General features: G+C 36.7%; 1 protein-coding gene across 4 annotated transcripts; it reads left to right on the top strand.

Moving 5' to 3' along the window:
* Positions 1-48: 48 nt before the first annotated feature.
* Positions 49-21,836, top strand: Aspa (aspartoacylase). Of its 4 annotated transcripts, none has more exons than XM_020176401.2 (7): positions 49-151; positions 1,908-2,168; positions 5,163-5,358; positions 6,757-6,850; positions 11,941-12,048; positions 14,957-15,066; positions 20,245-20,622. In XM_020176401.2, exons 2-7 carry the CDS (start codon positions 1,933-1,935, stop codon positions 20,440-20,442), a joined length of 942 nt encoding a protein of 313 aa, XP_020031990.1. In that variant the 5' UTR covers positions 49-151; positions 1,908-1,932; the 3' UTR covers positions 20,443-20,622. The 4 variants fall into 4 exon arrangements, with proteins under 4 accessions (XP_020031990.1, XP_073903292.1, XP_073903293.1 ...); XM_074047191.1 differs by lacking the exon at positions 49-151 and adding an exon at positions 1,734-1,817; XM_074047192.1 differs by lacking the exons at positions 49-151; positions 20,245-20,622 and adding an exon at positions 15,981-17,938 and having other exon boundaries at positions 1,760-2,168.
* The last annotated feature ends 4,174 nt before the right edge of the window (positions 21,837-26,010 follow it).

The raw sequence follows: 26,010 nt of genomic DNA, 5'->3' as shown, positions 1-26,010 counted from the left end.
ATGTGCTTTGGGAAACAAGAGGTTAAAAATCTTTTGGACGTTAACTAGGTACAAAATAGGAAAAGCCTCTCTTGCTCCAGTTCTAAGGAAATGCTCTCCTTTTTCTAACAAAGCTTTCCGCAGAATACAAAGTCTGTTCACAATAAACAAGGTAAGTATAAGAAAGAATTACTGTAACTCATTAACTTTCCAATAAGTTATTCATCTGGTCATATAACAGAAACTTTATGAAATGTGCTTCAAAATTCTGACCTGTTAAAATTCCTTAAACAAGTCTCAGAATTAGAGTCATTTATGCCAGCTACAAGTAAATAACTGAAGCAGCATTTCCAGAGAGAGACTAGGGCAAAGAACAGAGCAAACAACAAATCAGCAGGGAAGAAACTTAACATAGCAGAGTGTTAATAATTCATCATAGTAAATTAAAACCAACATAGCAATACAACTGTCATTTCTTTATATTTACATATGTTTTCATCATCTGTACACTGAAGTGTTCAGTGCACAGTGGTATGTGTAAAAAATCAAAAGCTACAGGGCCTTTGTCTCAGAGCGCAATTTTACCATAAATATACATTTTATTTTGTTTTCTCTATCTTTGCATAATGTCTTAAAGGAATAATTTAGAAATTGGTTTATTAAATATTATGAAATATATATATTTTATATTTCTATCATATATTTTGTTTGTATGCTTGTTTATTTCCTAAGCACACTGGACTTAATCAGAAACATGGGTCCCAGCCTAGTTTTCTCTTATGTAGTGGTGGAAACTTAATCAGGTTGCTTAACATGTCTTTCTTTTATCCCTGCAAGGGGGATGTCAATACCTAACCCATCGTATCTTATAAAGTGGATACATGAATAAACTGAGCTAATCTATGTGAAAGAGCATAATAAATTAAAATACTATGCATTGTAATGAATTACTCTTGTACCCCTACCTAACAACCTGCATTATAAATACATATTATTTTTAGTATTTGAACATATTTGACTTTCTGGATGACTGAGCATGAAATTATGTCATATTTGGTTCAGATTCATTTCTCCAAAGGCATCTTAGTATTCTGGAGAGTCCCTGCTGCCAGTAAATGAGGCCATGTCTATATAAACTCATATGATATAGTTAATGTATAGAGTATGTCCCAAGACATTTTCAGGAATTGAAAAGTTCTAAGGACTAACAGTTGTTTTTCCTTTGGTGTGTAGGCAAGATTTCGAAGGACGCTGACCCAGAATTACCAAAAACTTCATGAGAAATTAAAGGATGTTTCAAAATAACTTTTTTAAATCCAAGTGGTCACTGATTAGGTCCTTGTGTCTCTGAATGTGAAAAGGCATTTGAAAGAAAGGAGGAAGACTCTGGGCATCTGCCTTTGGCTATTTATAGAGATGAGAGTCATATACCCTCAGATAATGAAAAGTACCTAAACTCATTTCAGAAAAGAAATGTTTTTTGATGCCAGTGGAAACTTATACACTAACTGTACCACTTTTTATATATATTTGGGGGGATTAGAAATGTATAAACTATTTTCATTATTACAAAAAAAATCATGAAGTCCCCATTGAGTGACATTCTAGCTGAAGGGAAAACAGAAATTATTTATTAAGAGATGTTAATTTATTCTTGTACTTAGATCTACTGACCATCTGAGGGAGTTAGAAGTTAACAGCTGTATCTCTAGTTGATCTTTGCATATTTTAATCCAAATATGGTAAAGGGTAGGGCAACAGAGGAAGAGTCCATATAATAAACAGGGCTCAGAACTTGCAACAGGAACATTTTAAAATATTCCACTCAAGGAAACTCTGTACTTTGCACTTTGATTCTCATTTGGATTTATATTTATAAACTTTCCTTAGGAAATTAACCTTTTTATTTCCTCTCTTTTTAATTGCAGAAATCAGATAAAACTACTTGGTAAAATGACCTCTTGTAACTTCACTGAAGAACCTGTAAAAAAGATTGCTATCTTTGGAGGAACTCATGGGAATGAACTAACAGGAGTATTTCTAGTTAAGCACTGGCTAGAAAATGGTTCTGAAATTCAGAGAACAGGGCTGGAAGTAAAACCATTTATTACAAACCCAAAAGCAGTGGAGAAGTGTACCAGATATATTGACTGTGACCTGAATCGCGTTTTTGACATTGAAAATCTTGGGTAAGACTATGTTTTGTACTATTTGTGAACATGTGTGTGTGTGAAAAGTAGTAAGTGTGTGAGAGAGAACACATATATGCATATGTTAAATGTACATGTTCATACATATGGTGGCTATAGTGAATAAAATTGTTTTCATTTTGATTATGGAGCATTGTGAATTACACAGTTACCAAAACTGGGCATCCATGTGCTCTTTCTCAAACTTTGAAGCACTAGGCTATTCTTCTCTGATTTTTCTTTTTTAATGTAGCCCATACAGACTAAAACAAAAATAAGAAAGGTTTTTATTTTAAAATCATATCTTGAGACACATGGATCTATTAATACTTTGCATTAGTGTCTGGTCACTATGCCTATACACATATTTGTTAGCTTTCTAACAAATTCACTGCTAGTTTTCTTGCAACTATATCTATAGTAGTACATAAAGTTCTACTTAATAAAAAGTGTGATGTTTAAATTAACATTTGTTGAATGAAAAAGTGAATAAATGTCCATTGCCAGAAAACATCAGAGAAGAGGCCTGAGGAATAGATCTATTTCTTGTCTGTGGTGGATTACCACAAATAAAAATAATGAGAACTGAAGACACTTACCCTGAACTCCCCACACTTGAATTATAGCTAATTGAGAATACATTGGTATAATGTACTTGATAATAATACTCTAGGGTGTTACTTAAAAATTATTTTGACTTTTTATATCATCTTATCTCCCACTATACATGCCTCTAAGTATTTGCCTTTTATCACTTCTTTCTTTCATTTACCTAAAATATTAACTGTTCTTCTCACTGTGCCAGGTACTCTGGGAGTACAAAGGTGTGTATAAGCTGGTTTTTACCTTTAAGACCACTAGCTAAGATACAGGACATACACAGGAACAACTAACTATATTGCTTTATGTACTTGTTTTCCGATAATTTGAGTTACAGAATTCCTTAGATAATTTGAGTTACAGAATTCCTTAGATTTGGTCTCACCACAGAACTACTACTTTTAGTACAAATATGCTCAGTTTATGAAACTGATGTTTTCCAGGTGGATTATACAGTAGTCATACTTTGTTAACTCATATATTACTAGCATAAATTTTAATTTCAGAAATGCTTTCTTTTCCTGATTATAATTATATCAGCAAAACTAATGTTTATTAACCTAAAATAGCAATTAACTAACTCATATATCACAAGTAAGAATTTGTTAAAGAATGACTTTTTTTACTATTTTATTATTTACTGTTCATCCCCTCTCTTTTTGTCATTTCCATACATGCTTATAAGAATGACTCTTTTAATCAACATTAACTTTCTGAATAACTGAAGTGGACTGGGGTGGGTTTGCTTATTATGATCATCCAATGTTAGGCCTTTCAGTGAAAGCAGTATTTAAATTGAATTCATATTCTACTTCTTACTCTTAACACTATTCACAGGCTACATGGTTCTCTCTTAGGGTAGTTATGAAAATTTTTTTATAAATAAATCAATTAATTTCTCCTATCCACCCTTTCCCAAGTTTATTCATTTTCCTATATTTCTCATTTAAGTGATGGTATCATCACAAAAATCCCTTATAGAAATTATAGAACCTTCTCAGTTCTTTAGCTCCCATGTTTACTGGATAAGTAAGTCTCCCAAGTATTCACAAAGGCAGTCTTTCTCTCCCTTTTCATGACCTTAGTTTATTTCTTCTGTGGACAATTAGAATAGCCTCTTACAGGATCTCTCTGTATCTAGTCTTACTCATGACCTTATCACATCCATTCGCCATATGGTAGCCACAAAGAATCTTCCTAACATGCAAATCTTATGCTTTTCCCCTACTGAAAATTCTCTTAAAATATCCTATCCAGAGTAGATCTAAGCAACCTAGTGGTGGCCTTCAGTGTCTCGCCCCTGCCTATTCTTTCAGCTTCATCCCTTAGGATTCTTCAAGTGATACTTGAATTGTAAACATGGGAACTCAAAGAGTCCATTATCTTTCAGAATGTCAATCAATGACTCTGAGCAACTGGATGGGTAATGGAGCCATTATTCAAATGGAGCAGAATGTTGCACAAGTAAATAAGTTTGAGAATGCCCTCATGGGATTATTTCATTAATTAGATAGATAGATAGATAGATAGATAGATAGATAGAAAGATTACATTCAGAATTGTGTTTGGTTGCAAGTAGAAACCCAAGAATAGTGGCTTAAACAAATAAGGACAAATACTTCATAAGACCCCCATCTCTAAAGTAACCAGAGCAAAATGAACTGGAGGTATGGCTCAAGTGGTAGAAATGCCTGTTTTGCAAGCATGAAGCCCTGAGTTCAAACCCCAATCCCACCAAAAGAAATGTATGCTAACCATTGTAAGAGATGAGGAGAAGGTGGATGTATAGCCATTTGAGAATACAATAGTAATTATTAATTTACTGACCATCACCCCCAGGAAAATACATATATGTGTGAAACTGCAAATTTTTGTAATTTTGGAAGGTTTACACACTCTTATCTGCAACCTTGTTTCTGGACTAGTGGCTCCTTAACCTCGATTAAAAATATCTACTTAAGATGATGTTTGCATCTAAGCTTGAGTGGTTTTATGCACTAGAATTAGCTAGAGTAAAGGAGGAAGGTGCATGTAATAGTATTGCTCCATTAAAAAGTAACCAGTACTAAGAAACCTTATCAAATTAATGAATAAACATTGTTTGAGGTCGAAGTCAAATGAGAAATTCTGTTTGAAATGTCCTACCTTTGACCAGTCACACACACAAGCTTATTATTTTGCAAACATGCCAATGCAATATTAGTTACATGGAATCAACTGGAGAAAAACTGTAAATTTTTTCATTTATATAGATTTCAGGTAAGTTTTCACTTCCCCATAGATTTTTAATATTAAAGGTCTAGCAACTGGTTCTTTGTACACTGTGTTCTTATTGCATATTTATGTTATATTAGACACAGATGTTGTTAATCTTTTTCTTTCCTCTAAAAACAGTAAAATGATTTCAGAGGACCTGCCATATGAAGTGAGAAGGGCTCAAGAAATAAATTATTTATTTGGTCCAAAAAATAGTGAAGATTCCTATGACATTATTTTTGACCTTCACAACACTACTTCTAACATGGGGTGCACTCTTATTCTTGAAGATTCCAAGAATGACTTTTTAATTCAGATGTTTCATTATATTAAGGTAATGTCCGTGTTATTAATTTATAATTTAGCCCATGACCTTTACTTTTAAGTCAATTAAAGATGTGAAATAAACACAAAAGAGTCAGGAAGGATGGTTCAAGTTAAATGGGATCTATTCCACAGCCAGTCTGGGAGATTGGATGAAGTACTATACCAGGATACAGAGGCAATAGTGACAGACAGATGAAAAGGAGTGGAAATAAGCAAAATAATAAGTACAATGAATAAAATAAAACATAGATTCTTGTGACTTTAAAATTATAAATTTTATCTAGACCATCACCAAATCATGGTAAATTAATACCAAAATTTTGTATGATGGAGTTGAAGTATCTCTGTTACAGGGTTTTAAGAAGTTTAAGAGCCAGGCACCAGTGGCTCATACCTGCAATTCTAACTACTTGTTCAGGAAGATCAGGTTCGAGACCAGCCAGGCAAATATTTTGTGAAGCCCCATCTCCAAAACAACCAAAGCAAACAGATTGGAGGTGCGGCTCAAGTGGTAGAGTGCCAGCTTTGCAAGCGTGAAGTCCTGAGTTCAAACCCCAGTCCCACAAAAAAAAAAAAAGTTCAAGAAATTATCACTTAATAATGGTTAAAAGTCAATGGTAAAAAGATTAGCTCATGTAACCAGGAGAACTTGGGTTCAAATTCTGGCTTTCACATTCATTAACTTTGACATTAATCTCCCAAAACCTTGCTTTCCTCCTTTTATAAAAAATAATAATACTATGGCTATTTAAAGCCTTCAATGAAATAAAGCATTTAACCTAATACCTAGCATATAGTAAAAGTTAACTATTGTTTCTGTTCCCTGAAGTTTTGACAGTAACTAGACAGTGGTTCTGATGGGAGATCATTGCAGCTATTCTTTGTCGCTCAATGAAGAGAGAACTGAATGCTTTGGTTGCTAGACATGTAAGCAGCATGGCTTATATTCAGTTATTAAAACCAAGGGTCCCAACTTGAATTCTCATTCAAATTAGCAGGAAGGGAATCACCAAACATCTGTAGAGACCTATACCACAAAGGTAGAAACAGAATTCTTTAAGAGACCAATAGTAGACTAAATAGTTAAGTGTAACCAATTTTAAAAACAAAAATAACCAATCCATTCAGAAGGAACATTTATTTCCTACTTTGATTATGGGGGTAGAGAATTGTTTAATGTACATTTTACCCAGAAAGCTACATATAATTTTATTTTATGCACAATTCATTTGCATGTTTTCAAAGCTATAGTAACACTGGGTTTTAAAAGTGTTTCATAAAACTGTCTGACTAATTTTAGTTGATGAAGTATAGCATATTAAAGGCATTACTGATACTGTAGCAGCAAAGAAAACAAAACATTTGGTCTTTACATAATAAGAAATATGTTTTAAATTCTTTTCAGACTTCTCTGGCTCCATTACCTTGCTATGTTTATCTTATTGAGCATCCTTCCCTCAAATATGCAACCACTCGTTCCATAGCCAAGTATCCTGTTGGTAAGTCATGTTTCCTATTGGCATAACTAAATAAAATATGTCCTAGGTGAGAGTCTGAGAAAATTATTTTTAAGGGACCTTGCATACCATAATGCTTATGATTGTCAGGTAATAAGCAAGTTAACCCCAACAGGCTCTAACTATACCGAATTTCTTCAATCCCTCTGAGCAGCTTCTATTTTGTTCATATTATTTCGTTTGCTGCTAATGCTCAGCTCTTCAAATTAGTCTGACAGATTCTTTTCATTCCCAAGATTCAAGTGATGTACCAACTTGTGTACGAACTTCTCTGACTCCACTCCCCAGAATTATTACACCAAAACTTTGTACATTCAACAGATATTTATTGTGGTACTGTGAATATAATAATGAACAAGGAGCACAGTTTTCCATCAAAGACGTTAATAGCTAATGAGACAATTGACAAGTAACCAGGTAATTACTGCAGAGTGATACATGGCCCTAGAATGGTAATTCCATTCTCTTTCCTGTGACACATATTAGCATAATTAATTATCTAAGACTACACTGTAATTAAAATTGCTACTACAATTGAAAATCTTTTTTGCTAGATCTCAGCTGGTTTAACCAAGGGTAGTTTGAGAGCAAACTGGAAATACTATAAGCAAATGAAACTTTTAAAAATTATTCTTGTTATTCAAGAAGTGATGTTTTATTATATAATGAAAGGAATTAAAGTAATTATAAATGAAGAATTATATCCAAATATAGGTACATAAAATAGGCTAAATATCCAAATATAGGTACATGGTTGTAATAAAACCAAACCCTTAACAATGTGGGAGAGGACTGGCAGGGTAATTTAGTGGAAGTGCACTGGTTTAGCATGCCTGAAGCCTTTGATTCAAACGCTAGCACTGCCGTGATAATAATTATAATAAATAATGTAACATAGATATCATTGTTCTCTTTTACACCAAATAAAAGCATGAGACTTCTAAACTTTGAAAGATCAATCTCAATCTATGATATTTAAGGACAATGTTGTTCTTAGCTAGAACAAGTATTTGATATGTTTGATCCTTACAAATAGAGCCAAATGTTTAAAACATTTCAATAGGAGGGACTATTTAAGTGCATTATACGTAATTAGAATAGTATGTTCTCCTTCCAACTTTGCTATTTTACTTGGAATATTTTTATGACATAATCATTGAATAAAAAACACTTAAGATCAGAGAGACACCCCTTTTTTCTTTCTTTTTTTTATCATTTTTACATTTACTCATGTGTATACATTGTTTTATCCAATTTTGTTGAAGAGAAAACATAAGAGATAATAAGAAAGATGGTGTTTTTGCTAATTTGAGATAAAGATAGCTATACAGAGAGATTCCTAATGTTGATTCCATGCACATGTGTATTGCAAACCAAATTGGTTCATCTCTACCAGACCCCTTCATTACTTCCTGGTCTCCTTCCCATAGTGGCCTCTGCCAGTTTAAGATTACTATATTCACTCCTCTACAGTGAGCACATCAACCACATTCACGTTTTAGGTTTCCTTCCCTTTGCCTATTCTTCCATGCGTGTTATACCCTTAGTGTGTGACCCATGTCCAATAATATTACTGCATTTGTTTTAGGTCTGTAATATGAGGGAGAACATGTGATTTTTGGCCTTCTGAGCCTGGCTAAATTTGCTTAAGATGATGTTCTCCATTTCCATCCATTTATTTGCAAATGACAAAATTTCATTCTCTGTGACTGAGTAAAATTCCATTGTATATAAATACCACATTTCCTTAGTCCATTCGTCAGTAGTGGGGCATCTTGGCTGTTTCCATAGCTTGGCTATTGTGAATAATGCTGCAATAAACATGGGTGTGTGGGTGCCTTTGGAATAACCTGAGTCGCAGTCCTTTGGGTATATCCCTAGGAGTGGTATTGCTGGATCATATGGCAGATCTATGTTTAGTTTTTTTAGAAGCCTCCATATTGTTTTCCAAAGTGGTTGTACTAGCTTACATTCCCACCAGCAGTGTATGAGGATTCCTTTTCCCTGCATCCTCACCAACATTCATCGTTGGTGGTGTCTTTGATGATAGCTATTCTAACAGGAGTGAGGTGGAATCTTAGTGTGGTTTTGGTTTGCATTTCCTCTATGGCCACAGATGGTGAGCATTTTTTCATGTGTTTTTTGGCCATTTGGATTTCTTCCTTTGAATAAGTTCTGTTTAGTTCAGTTTCCCACTTCTTTATTGGTTCATTTGATTTTAGTTTTTTGAGCTCCCTGTATACTCTAGTTACCAGTCCTACATCTGATGTATAGCTAACAAATATTTTCTCCCACTCTATGGTTGGTCTCTTCAATTTAGAATCCATTTCTTTTGTTGTGCAGAAGCTTTTTAATTTCATGTAGTCCCATTTGTCCATCCTTTCTCTTAGTTGCTGGGCTTCTGGAGTTCTGTTGAGGAAGTTCTTGCCTATACCTACTGCTTCCAGAGCATTCCCTGCTCTTTCCTGTACTAACGTCAGTCTTGGGTCTGATATTAAGGTCCTTAATCCACTTTGAGTTGATACTAGTACAGGGTAACAGGCATGGATCTAGTTTCAGTTTTCTGCAGGCAGGTAGCCACTTTTCTCAGCAACATTTGTTGAAGAGGCTGAGACAGTTGTTTTGATTCAACATTTTATAATACACTAAGACTTTTGCCCCATACAAACTTTCTTTAACTCCTAGCCACTCCAAGGACCATTCTAATGCCAAAGTAGTTGAAATGTACAAAGTCATTCTAGGTAAACATTAGCCCAGAAAGAAGCAGTTTGCTGCAGTCAACCTCATGATCATTCCCAAACTGTCACAAATACACACACACACACACACATACACACACACACACACACACGAGAGTGACTGGTCACAAACTTCTCCTAGCTTTCTTAGATTGGCCATGATCTCACTTGAGATTCAGTAATGTTATTTTATGACCATTGTTCCTTCAGCTTCACTCCTGACTATGCCATGCATGTCCTACAAATTTAAATATTCTGTGGTGTTGTGAGATCTTGTGTCAAAGATAATTTGGGGCTTGGAAAATATGGCCATCCAACCTACTATTCTCCACTCACAATCAGAAAAACAACTTCAGTAACTGGTTCTTCTTGGTGGAGTACCCACCCCTACCAGTCCATAGCTTCTTACTTTAAACATAGGACTGAACACATCACACCTCTGTCTCCCTAAAAGATAAGAATATATAGAATAATTTAATCTGCAGATAACCCAAAATAGCTTTAACATTAACATAAATGTATTCTTTTACATATCAGCTCAACAACATCATGAGGGACTGGATTTCTTTTTATCTTTCTGTTCTACCACATTTAGTATGTCTTCAGCTCCCATGAGATGTCCACTGTAGTTCCAAGCATCATATTACTAATATGACAAGATGTAATGGAATAAAGGCGACTGTAAGGAGCCCCCTGCAGCTCTTTCATTATGGCCCCTTGGTCAAAACTGAGTCACACATCCATTCTTCAACCAATCACTAAGGTGCTAGGACTACTATGAGTGAATTGAACTATTGAACACTTACTCTAAGCTGAAGAGAAGTTCATTTATCTTGAAGATTGGATATCCAGCCAAAATCATGATTCTCTTAGAAGGGAGGAAGGTAGAATGAATTTTGGGTAGGCAAACATCTTATACAATATACACATATATATCCATGAGCACAATTTTGGTATGTTATACAAATTATAAAATACACAAAACATTTATACAAAATACATTTACACAAAATACGTTTATATTATTGTCTAAGTCATTTTCAGATTACCTAGAGTCAAAAGTATTCTACAGTCTTGTCTTTGTGGAAGACACAGGTGTAGTGAGGTCAGTTCTTTATAAAAAGCAAGAAGCTATGGACTAGTTAAAGGGTAAATCTTTCACCCAGAACACAGTTGTATAATTCATTCAGACACAAATGCATACCTTACCAACATTTATGACATCATATACTTAAATAAATGTCTATACATATGGATATGAAAGCTAAGGACAACAAATTTTTAAACAAATAATATAGTGAGGTTTTATGAATTGGAAAATAACAGAAACAGGTGAAAACAGGACAAGTGTAAAAGAATGTATGAGTTGGGTGGAAGAGAATGAGGGTGGGTGATATTGTACTTGGTAAATGGTTTGAAAACTGGAGACAGTGATGAATGGAGGGCTGACTTTGTGGGAGACTTGAATAAAAGGAAAGAGACTAGATAAGTGGTTTAGAAAAAGAGTATTTTGCTCTCTCTACAACAAAATTAGAAATAAGGGCAAAATAGTTTCTGCTGGGTATTGGGGGGGGAGAGGGAGGGGGCGGAGTAGGTGGTAAGGGAGGGGGTGGGGGCAGGGGGGAGAAATGAACCAAGCCTTGTATGCACATATGAATAATAAAAGAAAAATGAAAAAAAAAAAGAAAAAGAGTATTTTGTAGCTATAAGGATGGGTACTTAACAACCACAGGAGATAGACCTGAGAGTACAGGCATAGTTTTTTGGGGCTTAGAAAAGGCACAATCTTTTCTACAGAAAATTAAATCTATTATACTATCTTGTCAGGATTTGTTACTGTAAGGACAAAAATGTTGTCCCAGGGTCATATAAAGTGTCATGTTAACAATCCATGGTTAGATCCATGGTTCATATAGCTGGATTTTTACTAAAAATCTGCTGTCAAAACTAAATGTTAGATCTGTGTCAGCTTGTCTTTGTGGCCACCATTATTTTGTCAGCCTAACTTTGTCTTCCTCTTTTATTATGTTACAATTTTTTAATATTTTAACAATATTGAATACATTTTTTAAATAACCCTGAGTTCTTAACTAATCTAACACAACTCTGTGTTTTTCCATGTTCTCTCCTGGTCTTTATTTACTGTGTGTATAACTTAAACATGTAAGTGTTCTCCTTTTTGCTTGACATCAAATATTTTCCATGATACTAAATGGTCTACCTTTTAAATAATTCTTAACAATGGGATTCTTGATCTTTGTATATTTAAATGATTAATTTTACAAAATATTCTAAAACTTATGTAAATGTGACTATATCCCCTTCTATACCTAGGTGTAGAAGTTGGTCCCCAGCCTCAAGGTGTTCTGAGAGCTGATATTTTGGATCAAATGAGAAAAATGATTAAACATGCTCTTGATTTTATACATCATTTCAATGAAGGTAGGTAGTGGGTGGGAGTTGTTTCCTTAAGCACTAAACATTGAAATAGTAATTGGAACCTAGGTCAAATTTATCAGGCTCATAATCTTAGCTTTTTTTTTAATACAGAATCTCACTATGTAGCCCAGGCTGCTCCCAAAGTCATTATGTAGTTCAAACCAGCTAGAAATCACAACCGTACTGCATCAGCCACCCAAATGCTGGGATTATAGGTGTGCACTACCATGCCTAATTTTTAGATGCTTTTTGAAAGTCTTATTCACTTTAGTGAATCCTCAATGACCAGAAAGACACATTCAACAGAAGCAGCTGCCCCAGAATCATTTTCTTATTAAGTTTCACTTGAAAAACCAAAGAAAGACTAGGAAATAAAAATGTCCAATAAACATAAAAAAAGATCATGAGTAATCAGAGAAATGCAAATTAGAATGAGAAACCATTTTCCTTCATTAGATTGGAAAAATATTAAAATCCAATAATATTAAGTATTAATAAAGATGTAGAAAAAGAGTGTATGTTCTCTGTTAGTGAGCATATAAATCAGTAAAGACTCTTTAGAGGGTAAATTTACAGTATCTAATTCTTAAAATGCACCAATCTTATGATTCAGCAGTTCCACATCTCAAAGTAACACAAGTACATGCATACCTAATGTGTCGTACACAGGAGTGGTTATTACAACTTTGTTCATAAAAGCAAAACAATGGAAATGACCCAAATGTTCTTCAGTTGTGAACAGTTAAATAAACTAACATGGAAGGATCTTCAAAACATATTGTTAAACAAAAGAAAGCAAGTTGCAGACCATAACATAACCAGTATATAAATTTGCTTTAAAATAATAATACTAAGCGGGCATTGTGGTATACATTTGTAATCCCAGCACTGGGGAGGCTGAGGCAAGACAATAGAGAGTTGAAGGCCAGCGTGGGCTACCTAGCAAAACCCTGTCTTGAATAAATAAATAAATAAATAAATAATCACTTACTAGAATATGTACACATGTTAATATATGCAGGAAAAGTTCTAGAATAAAACATACCAAACTGATAACAGTAATTACTAAGAAGAGGAACAAACCAGGCTTTGTTTTAATTGCTTCAACAAGAATAATGTATTCATATAATTAACAAATGGGGACTGGTAGAGAAGTAGATGAATAGAATTCTTATGCACATCTTCTCACTTGTTTAATAAATCTAAAACTACACTAAAAAGTCTATTAATTATAACAAAAGTTTATCTTAAAATTGAAAAAGATTACTTAAAGTAACATCCAGAAACCTCCTATGCAAATAATAATTCTGATAGGCTGAGTGAAAATTATTTAGTAACAAGTAATTATAATGACATAGCTAGTGTGTAGTTCAGTACCTGTGGGGAATAAAATTCCTTAGGCTTGGATGTGCATCCTCCTACAATTACAGGAACTTCTGTGCTTGGAAATCTTTTGTCCTAAAAGTCATGAAAACTGAAAATCAGTCGCTCAGCACCTGTGTGACTGACACACAGACACAGGTCTGTCTAAAGGAACTAGTATTGGGAAGGTCATAACATATGCACAAGAAATCCTCAAATAATTAAGTGTAGAAGTACAATATGGAAGAAATGATACACCCAGGTAGAAGGCCACAAGTGAAGTGGAAAACATGGTTTGTAAATGATGGTCCATAGTTCCCTAGCATGAGGATGGGAAGTCCCAAAAACCCCGCTTTCCATGTCTGCATCAACCATTTGAATCTGACTTTCATGCCATAGAAGAGGCTTGAAACAGATTTGCATATTGGAACTCTCTTGCTACTTTTGCAAACCCTACAGCCATTATGTGAATCAGTTCACACTAACCTGCTGGATAAAGAATGATCATAAGATAGAATATTAATGATGCCACCATCATGCAGCTCCAAATGACAGCCTGTCAAATGCAATAAATGAGAGAGGCCATTCCAGATTATCAATTCTCCTTACCGCAAATGCAAGAGCAAGGCAATCAGACAGAAATTAGCAAAACCAGTCCAGACCAGAGGAACTGCCCAACCAACCCACAGAATCACAAGCTAAATTAAGGGATGGTTGTTTTAAACTGCTACATTCTGGCTTCACATGTTATGCAGCAAAAGCTAGCTGATACAGAAAGGCCACAAGGCTGCCTACCCCAACTCTGCTCTAGGAGCAAAGGAAGACTTTTCTCTAAGTTACAGCCATACACACTATGGGCCCTCCATTGGTCACAAGTTCAACCTGTTTGCTCAGAGATTTCCTAGTATATATGTCAACTACTCCTTTTCCATGTTTCTTGGCATTGGGCAATTTAGTTTTGCCATGTCTTTGGAAGTTGGACTCCACTGCCAGGCAGACTGCCTGTATCCCAAGAGTTCACTGCTCAGGAACTGTTTAAGTTATAGCAAAGAACTACTAGACTGAAGCCACCTAACTCACTGCAAGTCCTCTTAAAGATATTGTGTCACACAATGTCAGAACTGAAAGGGCTTCCAAGAGAAGCTAGCTCAAACCTTCACTTAACAAGGAATAAAAGCAAACATCTGAAAGTTAAGCATCTTGCTCAATATTATATAGCTGGGGGTGGGTGATAGTTGACACAGCAAAGAGAATAGAGCTCATCAGTCCTAATTCACAGTTCTATGCTCTTTTTTTCCCACACTGACTACTATTTTCTCCCTCTGTCCATCTGTTCATTTGTGGGAAATATACTGATAATAATTCCAGAACATCTTTTGACTTCTTGTTTGTGAATGTCTTTAACTTCATGTAAGTATGTGTTCTCTTTGTAACTATCTTTGTATTTTTGTTCTTATTGTTGTTCTTTGATGTTGTTTCTTAAAGTATCAACTCCTCCTTTTTAGAAGATTTTTTAAGTTGCTATTAATACATGTTATCTTTTGCATAGGAAAAGAATTTCCTTCCTGTGCCATTGAGGTCTATAAAATGATGGAGAAAGTTGATTATCCCAGGAATGAAAATGGAGAAATTTCTGCTATTATCCATCCTAATCTACAGGTAATATTTGCTGTTTCTTTGGATTACTGATAGTAATAGTGCTCTAACTTTTAAGTTCATGCAGCATTTTGTATACATTAGCTAATTTGATGTTCTCATAAACACTGCAATGTTGGGAAGTGTATTAGTCAGTTTTTCATCACTATAATGAAATATCTGAAGCAATTAGCTTAGAAAAGTTTTATTTAGCTCACAGTGGTGAAGGTGCCAGTCTGAGATCAAGTGGCCCCATTGCTTTGGGCCTCTGTGAGGGCACTGGATAGTAATGGTGGGGAGCACATGGTGGAGCAAACTGCTCACATCAGGAGCCAGGAAGTAAAGAGCAACTCAGAGACAGGCCCCACAATCCCCTTCAAAGGAAAATATTCAACAACATAAGGGCCTCCCAGAAGGTCCCACCTCCCAGTATGCCACACTGGGGGCCAAGCCTTTTAACAGATGGACCTTTGGAAGACACTACTCATATTCAAACTATAGCAGAAAGATATTCAAACCTTCACTCAGTTGAGTGTAACCAGTGCTGGTTCTAGAGATACATCAGTGAACATAATCTACAGTCTCATAGACTTTATAGTCTAGATATATATTAGTCTGAAACATAGTCTAGAAGTGAAAACCAGGTGCTACAACAGAATGATAAGGTGAGATAGAGATGGTCAGACAAGTCCTCTCAGAAAACTGAAATTCCTACTCAAGTGCAATGGGTAGGAATGATTGTATTTTTAATATAAGAAATCAGAAGCTCAGAAATTAGAGCTGTCACATAGTTATGAATGCCATATCTAGAACTAATGTTCTTTGCACCTAGCCACATTGCAACCACCTTCATGTGGTCACCACTGAATAAGTTAGAGCAAAACAGTCAGAACTTCTCTCTCTGAGATGTTCCTGCCACCATCCCTGACTCTCCTCAGAACCCCTGGCTTCTACACCTTGTCTGGTTTGGTCAAGAAGAATGTCATAGTGAAGGAAGAAGAAAAGACTCTTGGGACAGTTAGGAGGTTTACATCTGGAAAAGCAAGGAGAAGGAAAGATCCCACAAAGCTAAGCTATCCACTCCCCATTGTGAGTACCCCACACACTCGGACCGCACGGGCAGAGAGGAACTGGTCATTATCTACTGTGGGGCTTTCACCCCCACCACACATTGCCTAGAGAACTTTTAAAAAAAAATAATGCAGTGCTGCAGTCTAAAGTAATCTGATTTTATTGACTTGGGTGATAATGATGGAAAACCACTGATCCAGTTCAAATCCCTAATTTAATGACTCTTAGCAGTCATCCAGATGTGCATCTTAATAAAGCATCCTGCCCACATATACAGACTAGAGGAGCAAACCCTGCTTTGTGGCTTAATATTAGAAGTAGGCAGAAACCAGAAGGAGCCTTGGGCAATGTTTTAGAGGAAAGATAGTGTGTGGGGGAGAGAAAGTTTAAAAAAAAAAAAACCTACAGGTAACAAAATATCAAGTACAAAAATTGCAGGTCAAGGTGATGTCATAACAGGCTAAAAAACCTAGGGGTTTTCAAATTTGTTTTCCCAAGAATCCTGAGAAGGCTAAGAAGTTAAATTAATGATATCAGGAAAGTCAGGTAAGATGCTTTGCCAGGCACCTGTAATCCTAGCTACTCAAGAGGCAGAGATCAGGAGGATCACAGTTCAAAGCCAGCCTGGGCAAGTAGTTCACAAGGCCCTATCTTGAAAAACCCTTAACAAAAATAGGGCTGGTGGAGTGGCTCAAGGTGTAGGCCCTGAGTTCAAGCCCTAGCACCACCAAAAAAAAAAAAAAAAAACCTGATTTGGACTTGATAGGAAAGGAATACTTGCCAGAAAGGAATACTACAGTATGCTACATAATTTTGAATGACTAAGCCTGTTCTGGGCCCTGTGATTCAAAGTAGGCAAGGTCCCTCATGGAGTTTCCAGACCATGAATGAGTAAACAGTACCTAAACCAGATCGTTTCAAACTGTAATAAGTACAATAAAAGACATAAGCAGAATAATATGCTGGGGCTAATAAAGGATTCCAATTATATGGATAGAGAGAGCCATCTCTGACATGGTGACACTAAAGCTGGAACAGGAAAGACAAGAAGCCAGCAATATGGAAAATAAGTGCAAAGACCCTAGGGCTGAAACAAATCTGAAGAGTTTGAGGGATAACAAGAAAAGCATACTGAGCATAGGAGTGAGCAGAGAAGATGGTATCCCTAGAACCAGACACTGGCAGAGACCTGACTGGAAGCCTAGATTCTGTTTTTGGAGCTCTTAATCAGGTGGGCTCATTGGACTTACCTGGGTGATTTTCTCCCTAAATGCCTGGAACCCATCACAAACTGCCAAAGCAGTGCTCAAACTCAGGCCATGTAACAACCATGGGAGAGCATTTTTTAAAAATCCTGATTCTCAGGTCCCATCACAGAGGCTCTGATTTAATTCATCAAGAATCAAGAGTTCACTCTGAAGACCAAAAATTGTATGTTCTCCCTCATATGTGGACTTTAAATCTAGGGCAAATGCAGCAATGTGGTTGGACTGGGATCACATGACAAGGGGAGAGCACATACGGGTGATATAGAAATAGGTAGAAAACCCAAAACATGAAAGCATTTGATGTCCCCACTCCAGAGGAGCTAATACAGAAACCTTAAAGCAACAGAAGTTATCATGAGAAGTGGATCAGTAGACAGTGTAAAGATCAGTTAGAGATGAATCAATATGGGTCATAACAAGTGTACACAAAAGCAATGCTAGGAATATTTCTGTATAGCTATCCTTAACTAGCAAAAACACTTTGTCTTCCTTATTATGCTTGTGTCTTTTCTTCAGCAAAATTAGTGATAAAGGCAGAACAGGACCTGCCTGGAACTGAGGGGGGAAGGGGGGAGGGTGGGGAGGGGAGCAGGGGGGAGAAATGACCCAAACAATGTATGCACATGTGAATAAATGAATAATAATTTTTTTAAAAAGAATCAAGAGTTCACCAGGTGATGACGGTATGGGCAGGTCTGAGCAGCACTGCACCACATGGGAGTCTCTACAGATGAGACTAGCCATACACATGTGAAAGTGCCCTCAGTGGGTACCTCTGACTGACAAACCACTTGTCCAGAGCAGTATTTTCACACAGACAGCCCTGTAAAATCTCCTGAGACTTACAAAAAACAAAACAACAACAACAAAAGCAGTGAAGTATAAATGAGTAGCATGGGGGAGTGGAGGAAGCAGGTGCTAAAATTATGTATCTTTTTTAACATATCTTTATGGAATTATGTTTTGGGGTTTTATTTGTTTGTTTTTCCTACAGTACCAGGATTAAACCCAGGGCCTCATGTTGTCTAACAGACAAACATTCTGCCTCTTGAGTCACACCCCTAGCCCTTTGGGTTTGATTTTGTTTTGAGATAAGGTCTAGTTAACTTTACTTTGGCTAATCGTGAATTCATGATCTTTCTGTCTCCGCCTCCCAAGAAGCTGGGATTTCAGTCAAATAACACTATACCCATCTTCATTATGTATCTTGATTACATGGTTATAAGTTACAGGACTCTACACTATGCACATGTTAAAATTCATAGAACAATATACAAAAATGAGTGAATTTCAGTTTATGTAAATTTTTAATAAATTTTAAAAATAAAAATTTTATTTAAATTTAATAAATTTAAATTCTCATTTAAATATAGTAAAATTTAATTACTAAAAAAAATCACTCTTGAAAGGTGAATGTGGTCGATGTACTTCCTATATGAGAATGCATTTAGAATTTTTAAATCTACTGAAATCTCCATAAGAAGGGGACTAAGGTAGAAAGGAGAAAAATAAAGGAGATGAACCAATTCAGGTTGTAATACATATATGCATGGAAATGTCACAAGGAAACTCCCTGTATTGCTGCCTTAAACAAACAAAAATGTCTTTTTTTCTTTCACAAAATGAAAGAACAGGAGGGAGGGCAGAACAGGTCCTGTCTGGAGGGTTAGTACTAGTGGGAAGGGGGAGGATGGGGCAAAAGGGTGTTGGGAAGGTGAATATGGTGCAAATACTATGCACACATGTATGTAAATGGAAAAATGAGACCTGTTGAAACTAATCCAGGAATGGGGGTGGGGGTAAAAGGGAGAATGATAAAAGGGGTGATTAAAGTATTGTATGTTTGATATAGTATAAGAATTTTTGTAAATGCCACACCACAACAATAAAAATAAAATCACTCTTGAGATCCCAATTTAATGAGATTGAGCCAGCCCCTTTAACCCACATAATTAACATCCCAATTGGTTTTAATGTGCAGCTAGGGTTGAGAAAATCCCGGTGATGTGGCTCTCCTCAGATGTTCATGTTTTGCATGTGAATCTCTTAACAACTTGTTCACATGAAGATTTTCATCTAGTAGGTCTGAAGTGGGGAATGAAATTCTGCATTTTTAGCAAACTCCCAGGTGATGTGGAGATGTTAGAAATGCTGCTGGAAAGTGTTAGAAATGCACGGTCTCAGGCCCCATCCTTCACCTAGAGTCAGAATCTGCATTTTAACAATGATCTGCATGCACAACCAAGTTGAAGATTGTCCTAGAGTCCCTGTGATCTGACAACTTGGGTGCTCAAAGGCTCAAGGGGCCAAATCACTGGTTCAGGGCCTTCCACACAACAATGTTGTCATACTGTGGACTACATCCACCTTGTCTTGGACTTCTCTCAAGCCTGCCCACCTTCTCACCAGCCCCACAGGAATGGTCTCCTGCATGCAAGCACAACCTGGCTCACTTTCCTATTCCCAACTATAGAAGGCCTTACACTCAGAGGCTCTGAATAGGTGTTTACTAAATTTTGCTGAATGTAATTTATTTTCTACTGGCAAAGAGTAGAAAACGCACTTAGGTCAACATGAAATTAATTTTGCCTCTTTGGCAACATTCGAAGTGAACTTGGTATTAAAGCAAATGCTAATTGCATGTGTCAACTCTAAAAATTAAAAGGGAACTCTTAGAACTGCTGTCAAAATTACACAATTTCAGTGTAGTCGGGTAGCTCAGATGCCTCTCAATGCATCCCTCACAAATCTCTTTTTAAAGAGGCAGTGCTATATGTGTTTGTTGTCTAGAGTCTGACAGAAACATTTTAAAGGAGGAGGAAAAGCCAAAGGTAATTTATTTGTTTTAATTGTCTCCTGAGAGGATCAAGACTGGAAACCATTGCACCCTGGGGATCCTGTGTTTGTGACTCCTGATGGAAAGAGTATTCCTCTTGGTGGAGATTGCACTGTGTATCCAGTGTTTGTGAATGAGGCAGCATATTATGAAAAGAAAGAAGCTTTCGCAAAGACGACTAAACTAACACTCAATGCAAAAAGTATTCGCTCTTCTCGCCACTGAAAATCACTGCTAGCTCACTTATTATAGGCTATCTTGAAAAGCTCTACAAGTCTGTAAGTTCCTCAAAAGCAGGATTGTGCCTTATTCAAATCCATCTTCATAGCACCTAGCCAAGTGCCTCACATAATAGCCATCCAGACCAGTTTCTTAAAGGAAAAAATAAATTAGTGAACTTTTAAAGGTGTCATAGTTCATATATGTAGCTTATTCAAAGAAGTGTGCTTCATATTTCTGTATACCGTTTTATACATGTTGATAACATTCTTCATAAACAGCCTTCACATTCAAAATATAAAGTTAAAATAGATACCATATGCAAAGTTAGTAACCTGAACTAGAGTGAAACACAGAATGAAATGTATGTTTTCAAATAATATATAAGTGCTACTGAAAACTAATGGTGCAAACCTGCTATTTTCATATCTGAATTAATGCAATATATTAAGTATCCAGTCTATAAACGAGCAGTAGGTGGAATATCTCTAGGAGATTTTTAAATGCTGTTCTGCAGATAAAATGTGAGAGAGAAGCCAGGGCTGACTGTAAAAAGTAACACATAAATATGTCAAGAAATGCTACATCTCATGTGCCCTTGAAAAGCTAATCATCCTCCTCAATGTAGAAAATTTGAAAAAGGCATATTCCCCCCAGCTGCCACAGTCATTTTGGAAGAACAGACATGTGATTCTGGTTCACAAACATGTGCTTTTAAGAAGTGTCTCTATGTCTTAACTGCTGAAGCTCCTTGCCTCCCATGATTCTTCTCCTCAAAGGACCTCTGGCTGAACACTGTCCCCTCTCTTTCCAGTCCCTCCAGGACTTTCTCTCCTCCTCTTTGAGGCCACAGCAGTCAAGTAAGGAGCATTTTTGAGACAAGGTCTTGCTTTGCAACCCAGGATGGCCTCATACTCCTGCCTCTGCCTCCCAAGTGCTGGGATTACAGGTATGTACCACCACACCTGAGAAAGTAAGGAGAATTTTTATCCCATGATCCTGGAACCCATTATTCATGGCTTCAAATGGATTAATCAGGCCAGGCACCATGGCTCATGCCTGTAATCTCAGCTACCCTGAAGGGAGAAATAGGGAGGATTGAGGTTCAAGCCCATTCTGAGCAAAAAGTTAGAAAGACCCCATCTCAAACAATAGCTGGACGAGGTGGCACATTCCTGTCATTCCAGCTATATGGGAAGTATAAATAGGAAGAGTATGGTCCAGGCCAGCCAAGGCAAAAACATAAGACTTTATCCCAAAAACAACTAAAGAAAAAAAGGCTGGTGGTGTGGCTCAAGTGGTAGAGCACCTGCCTAGCAAGTGCAAGGTACTGACTGAGTTCAACCTCCATTACTACCAAAAAAAAAAGTATTTGAAAAAAGTACTAACATTATTTGGAATACAAACAGTTAAATGACTTCTGAATTTTTCATCATCTATTTTGTACTTTACTAACATTATTTTCATTGGGATAAACTCATCCTTTTGAATGATGTAGTAAAAATTTAATTTATCAATTAGCTTTTGTCCATAAGTTTTACCACTCTTCCTTTTTCCTTTTTCTTTTTTCCATGTTCTGTTGTATTTTATTTCAGATTCCAATTTCTCTGAGTCAGTTTTTTTCCAGATGTAAATTTTGACAAAAAAATCTTTATTTTTCTATAAAATTGTGTTCTTTACAAAGTTTATAATGTGTAACTTAAGTCACTATGGCTTCAGTTTGGGGATTATTTCTATTAAGTTTAATTTTCCCTGATTTGGTCTTTATAGTCTTCAGTGTTTTTAATTAGATGTGATTTTTTTAAATCAATAAACACATTGCTTTGTGGTTTTAGCCACTTTCAGTTATATTTTATTCGGATTATTTCTAACAATGTACAGATTCAATTTTCTCATTTATAAAGTGGGAGTGAGCACAATAGCAATGCTTGTTTTGTGGGGTTATTGTGAGGATTAAGTGGGCTAGTGCGTGTAAGCACTGAGCTCAGTGCCTAGAATACAGCATGTACTTCATAAATCATTCAAATTCAAACCTAGGACAAAAGGCCCTTCATGATCTGCTTCTCCTTCTCCCACAACCTCTAGACCCCTCTAGATCCTGTTCTCTCTGCTCCAGCACCCTTCATGTCTTTTTATTCCTATATGTCTTCACCCAGATTGATTCTTCCCACTAGAATTTTCTTCCACCTTCCTGCATCTTCCCCTCCTGACCTTTCTCTAGCTAATTCCTGTATTTCCTTCAAAATGCAATTCAACTTTCATTTTATACACAAGTTCTTCTTGGTCTCCCTCTCTGATTTAGTTGCCCCTTTTGCCCTTTTCTCCTCCTATCCCATATTAAGAACATGAAAAGCATCTTTTTCAGTGTCTGCAATCTTGTAAGTGCCCAATAAAGGTTAGTTGGATGAATGTGTGTGCTCAAACATCCCTTCGCTATTGAAACATCTTTACATTCCACTGGTGTTTCTATCTTCTTGTACCTCAAGCATATCCTGAATATCCCCAATCACTCCCAAGTGAAACTCACTCCATTCTTGGACTATTATTATACCTCAAAGGATGGTCGGAGGAGGGGAAAAAGCCTTTTAAGCCTGCAACTCCATAGGCAAAAAAACAGGGAAATGTCCATGCCCAATAACTTTCCTAGGTAGAAGCTTTTGGTGGCTTCTTCTTATTCTTGATATGAAATCTCAAACCCTTACCATAGTCAACAAGTCCTACATGCTCTGGTCTGTGCCACCTCTCCAATTTCGTCCCATTTCACTTGTCCCCTTGCTTCCAGAAACTGGAAACGACAGTCTGGATTCTCCAGTCCTAAAATTCACCAAGCTTCCTACTGCCTTAGGTCTTTGCCCACACTGTTCCCTCTTCAAAAGCCTGCCTCACTCCCACACTCCATTTACCTGGATGACATTTGTTTTTAATGCCACTCAGGCTAGATTAGGCCACTCTGTCAAACAAGCTCACGGATACCACCAGACTAGCACTTACCACAACTGCAAAAACAATGATGAAATTGGAACAGGACAATTAGTGTCTGTCTCTTTGATTAAACTACAAAAGCCACACGAGAACAGGGATGATGTTGGTCTTATTCTTTGTCTTGTCCATAGCACTTAGCACAGTGCTTAATGGGTAGCAGGAACGTGGCAAGTTTTGCTTGATAAATGAGAGTTGATCTGGTGAGTGTGAAACCATTGGAAGAAGGGCTTCCCTAAAAGAGTGGATTGTTGCACCCCCAGGGGTAACCCTGACACCACAGAAGCTATCACTGGAGACCACAGTAAATGTCCCTGAGACAGGAATGGTGAACCAATGTAGTCACTGCTCCAAAAGGAGGCAAGTAGTAGAGGACAGTGGGATGGGGGGACTTTGGAGACTGAGATGACAAAGACCATGGTACTGGGAGAACCCAGTATGACATGTACCATTTCTACATGTCAGAAATGCACCAGAGCAACAGGACCAGGGCATATCTGAAAGGCTTGTATTTTCATACTGCATGAAGACAGAGTCTGAAAGGGAGTGACTGCTTTGGGGACTCACAAAGCTTTTCCACATCTCTACACTTCCACTACATTGCCTTCAAGAGGCTTGTAACCTACCTGTGGAGACCCTCTTTTCATCCCCCACCCCCAACACAGCCACACAAAGAACCTGATGCAGTGCTTGGCAGTCAATAGTTCCTTAATTTATCAAATGAGAGAGGGGACACTTCTTACAGAGTATCTGTAGAGTATTTTTGCCTAAGGCTGCCACATGGGTTTAGTGGGCTGCACGATGCACAATCTGGGGTGGGGGGACCTTCCATTCACATAATCCACAAAACGAATGGCACAGCCCAGAATTTTAATTCCATCAAACTTAAGACAAGACTGAAGCTTACTCAGCTTGTCCAAAAAAAAAAAAAAAGGAAGAAAAGAAGAGGGACTTGATTAGTAAACAAAGTCAACCAAAAAGATGGGGTCTACAGAGAGAGGATTATTATAGTGTCGGCCACTACAGATAGGCTAAATGTTTAATGGAAAAGTTTGTTCTTAGAAATCTCGTAAGTTGGGAAATAAGTTTCATCATCATGAAACAGCTTAAGAAATCTCAAGCAAGTAGAGAGAGTCCTTGGGTAGAATCTTTACTGCTGTGGGTCTAGATGCAGATAAGATGTAGTAAAAGTTGAAGGTGTTCCTTCAACACTTACTTGGTATTCACTGCCAAGTAAGAGAATAAACCAACTAAAGATATTCAAAGGAGAGTTATGGAGCCACTGATGATAGTTTTAAAATAACTACTGGAAAATAGAACAGACAACTAATGAAGCAAGTAGAGGAATCCCTGGGGTACTGCAAAGATTAAATATAAAATGCATGGCACCATAGTAGGCATTCAAATACTCATTTCCTTCTTCCCTCTTTCACCACCTTTCAATTATCTTATTCATATTTGTATCCTATATAATTGTATCTATTTGGATGTTCAATTTTTGTTCAATTGGTTCTAACTCTTCACACATAGTAGGTGAGATTCATTTTTGTAGAACCCGGATTGGTTCCCTTTCTTTCTATAGAACTTTGATGTTATTGTCAAAGAGTTAGTCTGACATAGTGAGAAAAATGCTGTCTTTTGGTACCAGTCTAACTAAACTTTATAGAACCTGGATCCTTGAGTCAGGAAAAAAACATTGTAACCTTTGCATATCATTCTATCTCCAAGCCTCAATTTCCCCACTTATTAACCTGGGATATCATATTCACTAAACCTACAGAATAGTGCTATAAAGGTAGTCAGCATGAATTAAAGCACCTTATAATATACAATCCCAAAGGGTGAAAAAATGTGGTCCTTTTGGCAGTAATTTTTCATAGTATCAAGAGCCATAAAAAGTGTGCATGTCCATTGACCAAGGTGTCCCATTCCCAGAAATTCATCCTACAACTGGGGTTTCCACCCTTTTTCTAACAGGTCACTCAGTGTGTTTCCATGGATGGCACATTCCTAGATCATGGGCTAAAACCTATTTAAGCTACAATATTACTGTATACAATTTCCATTTCTTTGCCACTCAACAATTCACACCCCAGTGAAGGAAGATGTTCTGGGATCACTTGAATTAAGTAAATAATTCATCAAATGCAGTATTTACCTACAAATAAATTGATTGCAATTTCTGCAGTCCATCATCACAAAAGCAGTGTTTTGGGATTCAAGTTGTGAGCTGCCAACCTTGTGAAGTAACTCAAAAGAATAAAAAATAATACACAGACATATGAATTGGTCTAATGGGCAATAATGATGTATCAGCTTTTCAACATCCATTCTCTCATTGCCCCCTCATATCCTTTTGGTCTTTAGGAGGAGCCATGGGTTTATATCAATGAAAAATAAGTTGAGAGCCAGCAAGGTAGGATGAACAGAGCACTGTGTGGGGGTTCATATGATTCTGATTGCTAACATTATCTGGCTGTGAATCCTTTACTAAAAGAGCTTCCAAAGCTGCTGAGTGGTTTAAATACAGTACTAGACAAGCATGCACTTTGAGGTGCAGACACTGGTGCATGTCTTATGGCATGCAGGCTCTGT

This window comes from Castor canadensis, chromosome 11 (assembly GCF_047511655.1).
Source record: "Castor canadensis chromosome 11, mCasCan1.hap1v2, whole genome shotgun sequence".
Taxonomy (NCBI): Eukaryota; Metazoa; Chordata; class Mammalia; order Rodentia; family Castoridae; genus Castor; species Castor canadensis.
Note: the sequence above shows the minus strand (reverse complement) of the source record. Positions and strands in the feature narration are given on the sequence as shown.

Excerpts from the sequence above, each read along its gene's own strand:
- Aspa (XM_020176401.2), top strand. The coding sequence starts at position 1,933 with ATGACCTCTTGTAACTTCACTGAAGAACCTGTAAAAAAGATTGCTATC. Across the intron at positions 2,169-5,162 it reads TTTGACATTGAAAATCTTGG|TAAAATGATTTCAGAGGACC; the intron begins GTAAGACTATGT and ends CTCTAAAAACAG. Across the intron at positions 12,049-14,956 it reads TATACATCATTTCAATGAAG|GAAAAGAATTTCCTTCCTGT; the intron begins GTAGGTAGTGGG and ends TCTTTTGCATAG.